General features: G+C 41.9%; 1 protein-coding gene across 1 annotated transcript in view; it reads left to right on the top strand.

The window, feature by feature from the left end:
* The first annotated feature begins 2,932 nt into the window (after positions 1–2,932).
* Positions 2,933–9,613, top strand: part of GALNT2 (polypeptide N-acetylgalactosaminyltransferase 2) — a 119,971-nt gene continuing 113,290 nt past the window's right edge. The window contains exon 1 of the mRNA XM_060242799.1: positions 2,933–3,153. Within this exon, the coding sequence (XP_060098782.1) occupies positions 3,043–3,153 (111 nt within the window). The 5' untranslated portion in view covers positions 2,933–3,042. The remainder of the gene's footprint in view (positions 3,154–9,613) is intronic.

Raw genomic sequence — 9,613 nt, 5'->3', positions numbered from 1 at the left:
TGTAGAAGAGCTGCATGCACAGTTGTATGCATCTAGGACTCACTGCAGATTTCACTAACCACGCATAACATGGAGTCATTGCTTCCCTCTCCGTGCATGTATACAGTTTAAATCATATGCAAAGTGCTAGAACAACTGGTGGAAGGGCAAACAGCCTCATGTGGATAACTGTTTGACATACTTAGAGAGCAATCCTAAGCAGGTCAACTCTGAATTCTACTAAAGTCTATTCAATGGGGCTTACTCCCAGGAAAGTGCTCTTAGGATTGCACTGTTATACTCTTAAGATGCTTTTTCTCTTTTCCAGTTTCCTTCATCTCATCCAGCCGTACATTAACACCATCAACATTTAATGAATATCTGTCACCTTTTCACCCAAGTCAGGATCCCCAAGGTAATGAACATTAAAACACTTCATACATTAAAAACAGCATGTAAAATACAGATATGAGCATTTTAAACAATTAAACAAAAATACATATATACATATGAAGAAGGAGGAGGACTAATGAGATTTAGTGAGGGAATGTCAAACAAAATAAAATGTCTTCACCTACTGGCTGAAGTCACAATATAAGAAGACAGACAAATCTCCCTAGGGAGGGAGTTCCAAAATTTTGGCACCATGATCGAGAATACTTTCTCAAGTGCCACTTGTCTAGCCTCAGACATTAGGGGCACCCAAGAAGGGCCTCTGAAGATGACTATAGAGATCATGTAGGTTTATATAGGGTTTGCTGGCCTTGAGCCACAAAGATCAATACTACCACCTTGAATTGAGCCTGGAAGCAAACTGGGAGTCAGTGCAGATGGAAGACGACTGGAGTTATAAGATCCCTATGACCTACTTCAGTCAACATTCTGGCTGCAGTATTCTGTACCAATTGTAGCTTCTATAGAATGCTCTGCAATAACCTATTTTAGATGTCACCACAACATGTACCACAGTGGCAAGATCTTTTCTGCCCAGGAAGGATCACAACTGGCTCATCAGCTAAAGCTGGTGAAAGGTGCCGCTGGCCACTACTGTCCTGGGTCCACTAGTACCCCCAAGCTATGAATCAGTTCCGTTAGGAGTGACCTTTTCCACAGTAGTGAAATTGATGTTTTAAAAACTGGACGTTATGTGAACATTTTTGCATTAGATTTTTCTTCACAAGGCACAAACCCGAACTTTTCTCCTTTTTACCCCATTTTTTTGGAATCCCCAGCTTTAGTGAGTTCCAAAAATGTAGGTTAAGAAAAAGAAAACTTTTGGCTTGAGCCTGGTAAGGAAAAATCTACTGTGGAAAATTTCACATAACATGCAGTTTTAAAAACGTGAGATTTCATTACTGCACGAATGGTTGGGGAATGCAACCGAATTCAGGAGACATCACAGTTCCTGGGTCAGATCTCCCCACCTCCCAACAAGTAGTGTATCTGTTTTGATGAGACGCATACACTTTTTTACCTGGTTGATTGTCAGAATCTTCTGTTTATTGTATCAGGTCAACTTGTTTGAAAATCAGTTCCTTATTCCCTGATATTTACGGATAAATAAAATGATTATATACTTTTTTTTATCCATCCTTTCAAAACTTTTCTTGGAAATCACTATTTGTTCCTGTTTTACAGATCTGAGTCAGAGAGCTTCCATGCCTAATTAAAAGGTAAAGGTATTCCCCTGTACAAGCACCAGTCCTTTCCAACTCTGAGGTGAGCAACGTTTTCACGGCAGACTTTTTACAAGATGGTTTGCCATTGCCTTCCTCAGTCATCTATACTTTCCCCCCAGCAAGCTGGGTACTCATTTTACCGACCTCAGAAGGATAGAAGGCTGAGTCGACCTTGAGCTAGCTACTGAACCCAGCTTCCACTGGAATCAAACTCAGGTTGTGAGCAGAGAGCTCAGACTGCAGTACTGCAGCTTTACCACTCTGCGCCATGGGGCTGCCCAGGGACCTTTTGTGTGCTTAAAGTTACACCAGCCACAGACATCTGAACACCCCTGGCTCAACTGTATTGTTCCCCTTTATTCGCAAAACTAGTTGGATAGAAATTCTGATGGGATAGCTGCATTGCACCCTGACCTGGAAAGACCAGGCTAGGCAATCTCCTCTGATCTTGACAGCTAAGCAGGGTCAGCCCTTGGTAGTATTTGGATGGGAGATCACCAAGGAAGTCCAGGGTGGCTATGCAGAAGCAGGTAAGGGCAAAGCACCTCTGAATGCTTTTTGCCTTGAAAGCCCCTGAGGGCTGCCTGCCATAAGGCATCTGTGACTCAGATGGAGGAAAAGAAGAGCTGTGTTGCTGCAAAAGCAAGAGGAAAAGATACAGTGTAAGGTTTCCTTGGCCCATTTTGCCAGACACACAAGGAGTGGAGATAAACTGCAAAAAAGAGTTAGAAGTTCTAGTTATGCCATTTCTGTGCAAAACTCAAAAGTATATGCAAATAAGTACAATACTATAACACTTGCAACTGGTGATAAAGCAGATGACTTCAGTTATGATGAGCATGAGAAAAAGTCAGAAGTTAAGCTCCTCACTCATCAGTTCTAGTGCAGCTGTTTCTCGTTGGAGTGTCCTTTTGAAGCTCCTTTGTCGAAGGCTGTCAGGTCAGCACCAGAGCGTCCGGGGAGACTTTGTGCGTGGACTATTCTCCCGCCTCTCTTGAGGGCAAGTGAGGGGACCGAAAAGATTTATAGTAACGCAGCGGCGGGCGGACGCGGCGGGCAACAGGTCCCGCCTGCTTTCTATCCGCCGGAATTCCGCTGTGAGTTCACGCACGGTCCTCCGGAATCCCTCGCTCTTCTTCAGCTTAGGCGTCGGGTGTGAATGGGAGGGACCCCAGGAGGCTTAGCGTGCTGCAACCATGGCGACGCACCTGGCCCCGCCCCGCGCGGGGCTGGGTTGCTGGCGATTGGTCGGGAGGTGGGCGCTCGCCCTCTGCCCCCTGACCCTGCGCGGCGGCAGCGGCAGTGGCGGCGCCTGCTGCCCGTTTCCTGCTGGCCTGGCGGCGGCTTGGTGCTGCTGCTGCTGCAGCACTGGGCGGGCGGGAGAATGCGGCGCAGGTCTCGGATGCTGTTCTGCTTCGCCTTCCTCTGGGTGCTGGGCATCGCCTACTACATGTACTCGGGGGGAAGCGCCGTGCTCGCCGGAGGCGGCAGGAAGGTAAGGGCGGTGAAAGAGAGCCGGGCGCCGAGGCGGCTCTCGCCGGGCAGAGATAGGTGGATCGCCTTTCCTTCCCTCCGCTTCCTCAGTCAGGGAGGCTGAGCCTCAGTGCCGGCGTCTCAGCCTTGCCTTCGCCCACCGCGGCGTCTGCTACCTTGTTCCCCGAGCTGCTTCCTTCGCGGCGGCTTCCCCCAGGCAGCCGCCCTCCCCTCGCTCCCTTACCCTGCCCCCCCCCCCCGGTTTCTTTCTGCCAGTCTCTTCTCCTCGTGGAAGTGGTTCTCGGCGTCTGCAAATGGAGTTCTAAGCTGTGTTGCTTCTTCTTTTCACTTCCCTTCTTTGAAATATGGCCGGGATTGCTGCCCGCTTCTTCCACCAAATGTGTGTGTGTTTGGGGGAGGTGGGGGGGGAGGGTGCCTTTCTGAGTGGAGGCTGTTCACAGTCTGCCTGGGCATCTTTTTCTTGAAGGCAGGCGAGGCTCTCTTTTTCCGTGTGGTGGGTGCCGCTTTCCCCACTTTGTTGTAAGGGTCCAGCGGCATTACTCTGCAGTTTTCCCGTCTCCACCTCAGCCTGACATTGGCACGAGGTGAGATTTGTTTGTTCTTTACTCTCTAGAGATAGGGTGTGGGGGGGAAATCCCCCGTAGGAAAACGAGGAGTGCCTTTCGTTTCTTCCCACTGCTCCTTTTAGAGAAGGACGGACAGCTCGCTTGACTCCCGCTCTAAGCGCATTTTTTTTAAAGGCAGATGGTTTCTTTGTGGACTTCAAACTAGCTTTCAACTCGTCATTGCACGAATCGCTTCCGAACCAACTAGAGTGAGCCACGTCGCACCTTGTGGGGAAATTAGTGTGGGAAGGAATGATACTAAAGAAATTAGGAAATACTGTTTCTCTGAATTCTCCATGTGTGTAGGCGTTGCTTATCTCAAGCGTCCTAAATAGTGGGATCGCCTCTCCCCCTTTTAATATTTACACATATTACCTTATTATTTGGATGAGGTTGGATAATGAAACTTATTTCTGTACTTAGGAGATAAATATAGCATAACCTGAGACCAAATCTTCTGTTTTCAGAACACTAGCCACCCCCTCAGGTCTTACTATATCTTTGTATTGTGTATTTATAATTAGAGGCTAAAGATGTATGGTTTGGTTTTTAAGCAAATGTGATTTCCTTTTCTCCTGAGCTAATTCCTTAGGTTGTTCCTTTTAAAATATTTGGATAGTGCTGAAAATGGGCAGCACAGACATGGTTTCTCATTATATGCCCACTGAGCTGTGTTTAATCATTTCCTTGGAATGCTAAAACAGTTCATTGGATGGAATTACTTTTTACACTGTTGACCAAGCAAGGTGTTCTTAGAGCTAGGTTTCTTTCTTTTTGATCAAATTATGATAAGTGTATATTATACGGATGGCTTAGGCTAGCCTGATCTTGCTAGATTCCAGAAGCTAAGCACAGTGAGCCCTAGTTAGTATTTAGATGGGTAATAACCAAGGAGACCCAGGGTTGTTACTCAGAGGCAGGCAGTGGCAAACCACCTCTAGATGTCTCATGCTTTGAAAACACTATTGGGTTGTCATAAGTCAGCTGCAACTGGACAGCACTTTCCCTTGAGAAATCTCATACAAAAGAAATGCTGTTGAAGTGCATATTTGGTTGATGTAGCATGTGTAAATATTTGAGTTCAGTAGAATAATTAGGTATATCTATGTATACCAGAATAGCAAAATGGAATTGTTTAATGTGAAAACCAAAGAGTGTGGGACACCCAGAGCTGCAGCTTCTGTTGTATTTATTCAGTTGCTGGAGTATAGAAGAGATTTTTTAAGTGCTCTTCCTTTAAAAAAAAAGTTTAATGGTCATCTTTGTGTCTAGGCTAATACAAGAAATCTACCACATTATGCCAAATATAATCTATTTAGATTATGGTTTCAAACATTCATAAACTGATTATGCAAACAAAAAGTCAATTTCTAACTAGTGGCATTTATTTCAACATGATATTTCGGTGAATTGGATTTGTGAGTCAAAAATCTGCAATGATGGTAATCCTGAAGGATGGCCCACAAGTGTGTGTGTGGGGAATGAACAATTATACTGTGATTTAGGATTCTGTTTTCTGTCAGGGAAGCATAACATTTAATCCTAGTTCTTAGAATAGTTTAGTATGTATAAATAATAGCTTTTGAAATTACTGTAAGATGCTCATTACCAGGCCTTGAAATGAAACTTGTATTTGCTCTATAAATTATGCTATAGTGATCTATCCAGTTTCCTTTAGTCTTTCTGTTATCTTAATTACTCTCAAACCAAACTATTACACCATTGTTAAATACCAAACTATGTCCTAACCAGTTGGATTGTTGAGTTTACAAGACATGAAAAGCAGTGAACCATTCATTGTGAGATAAGTTGCAAAAGTCTTAATCTCTTCTTACTGCGAAAATGTTATCTGTATTGTTAGCCACTGTGTTGACTAGTCTGGTTTCTGCCTATTACCTGTGACTGGTATCCTTGTGCTGTTGTTGTTCTGCTGATCTCTCCATTCTGTCCATTGGTTTTAACATATGGATTAAGTGGGGGTGGGGGTAGCAGTGAGGTGAGAGACTTGAGAAGGAAAGAGATGGGTGGTCAGAGAGTGATTAGAGAGTATCATCTAGGTTTATAAGTGGAGGAGTGTTATTTCTTGCATGCTTGTGTAAAGATTTTGGTTCAGCAATCCTTGTCACATATGGTGATACTTTACAGAACTCCAGTCACTTTTCCCCCCTCACACCATTACACAAAGTGAAAAAAGTAAACCTTGCTGATAATTAACTTAGCAGTTAACAACACTTAAAAGACAGACATTTGTACCAGGTTTAAGAGGAACTAAAATACCTGTGGTGGGATTGTAAAATTACATGGAGATACTGGGAGTGCGGGAAGACTTGTAGAAGAAAAACTCTGGTGTAAAGTTGACTGAATTCATAATAAGTCACGGACAGTGTTGCCCATTTTAGACACTGATTCTATTGTTCTTGTCTACTATTTTAACTTTTTTGAGGCTAAATGTGTACATTGTACATTACAGCCAATTTTTTTTGCCATCCAGTTGCAACTGACTTACAGTATTTCCACAGACAAAAGATGAACAGAGGTAGTTTGCCATTGTCTGCCTATGGGTAGCAACCCTGGACTAGGGATGGGCATGAATCGAAGTATGAATAATGATTCATTCCTAAAATAGTTGATTCGTAGTTTGTTCCAAATTGATTCAGGTACTTGCACAATGTATAACTTGCAAAGCAGAGTGGCTTGTTTTTTGGGCAGCTTGTCTGTGTTATCTGCAGGGGATCCTCCCTATGTGCCATGACACGCCTGGTATGGTGACATTACCTGGGGGTGACACTACCCCATCAGGAATGTTGCCCCCAGCAGATAGCATCATTTCCGGGTGATGTCATAATGCCAGACACATTTGAGGTGCGCTGGTGCTTTCTAGCCCTCCTGAACCAAATGAATCAACAAACCCCACAATTTGTTCAGAAAATTTAAAGAATGAAATGAAACAAACCAATGAACAATGAAACGAACCACCATTTTCGTGTTCCTTGGTAGTTTCCCATTCAAGTACTAATCAGGGGCGACCCTGCTTATATGCTGAGATTTGATGAGATCAGGCTAGCTATCCAGGCCAAAGCTGGCTTATAGCCATACTAACATATCAATTTACTTTTAAAGATATATTTAGAATTATGAACTTTTAAACTGTATAGAATATATATATGGGAGAAAGTACGTATAACTTGCTTAAAGGTTCTGTGATAGATGCGGATAAATCATTCTACAACATCACTGTACTGAAGGTTGGAATATTTATAAAGTTCCATAGCCAGGGCAGGAGAACTAACTTTTGTTTTGTGAGTTTTTTGATAAAAATTTTAAGATGGAAAGTATCTTTCAAAAGGCTTCTAGCAGCTATCAATATGCCATTGATTTGTTCCAGTGTTGTGTGGTCCTAAATAACTACATTTTGCATGTTTTGGAGACTAGATTAGTAGACCCTTGAGAAACAGGATTCTGTATGAGCTCTTAAGCTTTTGTTCTCTGATAAAAGGTGGCTCAACTTCTATGTTCTTGATGCCATTCCTTTCTTTAGACTGTGGCCTTTGGGACAGAAGTATGTCATACTGTGTAACCTCACTGCCTTTTATAATGTATCAGTTTCACATGAAGTACAAGCTTGAGAATTATGGAGAATGTTTGGCTGTGTCTGAAGTATTGGGTAAATGCTACAGACAGAACACTGAACATGTAGAGCATCTGTGCCTCAGCCTCTGAAAACAGCTTCTTTTCCTTGAAAGTGACAAACTTACTCTTTTTAAGACCTTTATATGGTCACTGTGGTTCAAATAAAATTGCTTAATGGGAGAACTGTTCTATAGTTCCTTTTAAAAAAAGTTGTGTGGTTTTTAGCTTGACTTAGATGCTATGGTGTCTCAAATTTGTAATCTTAAACGACTCTGCAGAAGTTTGGGGAAGGTTACTGTGTTCAGCAAGATGCAACGTGGGAATAAAAGAATCCAAAAGAGGGCCTGCAGCTCAGTGAACATACTTTTCAAGCAACCAATGAGGTCCCATGCTAAATTTGAGCATAGCCATTTTAAAGGATTTTGGGCCACAAGGCTGGGAAATACCTCTGTTTCAGGTTCTGAGGAGGTGTTACCAATTAGAATAGATAATACTGGGCAGTATGGACCAATGGTCAGAGCTGATATAAGACAGCTTATTTGATGGAAAAATGCAGTGCCTGAAGAGGGAAGGAAATGGGAGCCAAATATGGAAAAGTTTTTGCTAAGAATAACTGATTTGTTACAAGGAGGGTATTACAAACTTTTGTTTAGGATGGTATTGCATACTTTGAAACATTTTTTGCAATTGTTCTGTTTTGATGAATTGCTGCCACTCAACTTTAAACCATGTTTTCCCCGAAACATCTTATGGACTCTTTGAAATACTGTTTTAATAATCTATTGGGGTATTTTGCTTTTTGAAGGGCATACATGCTAATACAGTGAGGTATTAGAATGTGCTCTTGCTGAGTTTCCTATAAAATGGAAGCTGCTTCTCAAACCAAAATGATGCTAAAAATATTTAAATAGGCAAATTGGAATCTGTGTGTGTAAAAATCAACTGAAGAATATTAAGGTCTCATCTTTGTAGCATGCAAGTCACTTATATGGCTGTCATATATGGATGCTCGCCAAGTATATGAACAGTGGATCATTGAATGTGACAATCCTTGCAGTTTTGTGGTAACATGTAAAGCTGTAGTTATTTTAAGTTTCCCCCACCCACAATTTAAAATAAAATGTTGTGATTCAAGAGACAACCCTTTTATACCTTACATTTCTACATGTACTAAAGTAAAGAATCAGTAATAGAATTTTAAGTGTACAATTGAATTTTTGTCTGTTCTGTTAGTATTTGCCTCCTGCTTCTTGGCCTTTTGGCTAAGATCAAGTGTAGTATCCTCCATTTGCCTTGTGTTTTTCCAGTTGCATCTCCTTTTGCTCCTCTCTGTCACTCCAGTTGGAAGATGGACTCTGGGGGAAGGGAATGTGGATAGGAAGGGCTTCACAATGGGGTTGGGAAGGTGTATGGATTTTCCTTCTCCTTGCTTTTTAGAAATTAGAATCTTTTGAAACTTTCTGGGAAAGTATGATCCCAGTCTGAAATGGGATGGACCATCTTTGGGAAAGATCTGCAAATCAGATATTTCGTGTACTTTCATTACAGGTCTCTTTAAAAGTTTTGATCCCATATATACAAGACTGCAGTAGAAAATTTTGATTATGATTGAGACTATGATTATAAAAATTATGATTGAGATGGTTGATTACAGAATTGGTAACTAGTTGTACCACAGTGAAATGATGTGACTTCTTTCTGTACTCCCAAGAAACTTTCCAATGGAAAACCATTTAGGCATAGATACCATTCTTTATAAAAGCAGCATTCTGGTTTAAAGGATCAGCAGTATGGCTTGAAGTTTCATCCAAAATGTATGTGCTTTCATATGAAGTAACTATTCTTTCATCAAGCTGATTTTAAATACATGTTAAATAGCCTGATGGTAAATTGTACATGTGAAATTACTTATGGCTTTATAAGGGTGTTTGCAAGTAAAAAATAGTACTCAGTTATGTCAGTATATAAGATGTGTTTAAAGTAGTTCCAAGTTTCATCCTTCCTGTCTCTAAAACTGCATAAAACTCATTCCAGTTAGTGCTAGCAGTTTACTTCTCATGCTTCCTGGCTGCTTGCCACAGTGCTTTTTGTGTGGTGATGGAAATTAAGCTGCTGGTAAACCAGTCCATTTTGATTTAGTTGATAACTCTTAACTGTATAATGGTAGGTTAGTCTGCATAGCTGTGCGTGAAACTGCTATTGTAGTCTGGGTTGGAGTAGAGTAAG

This window comes from Heteronotia binoei, chromosome 1 (genome assembly GCF_032191835.1).
Source record: "Heteronotia binoei isolate CCM8104 ecotype False Entrance Well chromosome 1, APGP_CSIRO_Hbin_v1, whole genome shotgun sequence".
In the NCBI taxonomy this organism is placed as follows: Eukaryota; Metazoa; Chordata; class Lepidosauria; order Squamata; family Gekkonidae; genus Heteronotia; species Heteronotia binoei.
Note: the sequence above shows the minus strand (reverse complement) of the source record. Positions and strands in the feature narration are given on the sequence as shown.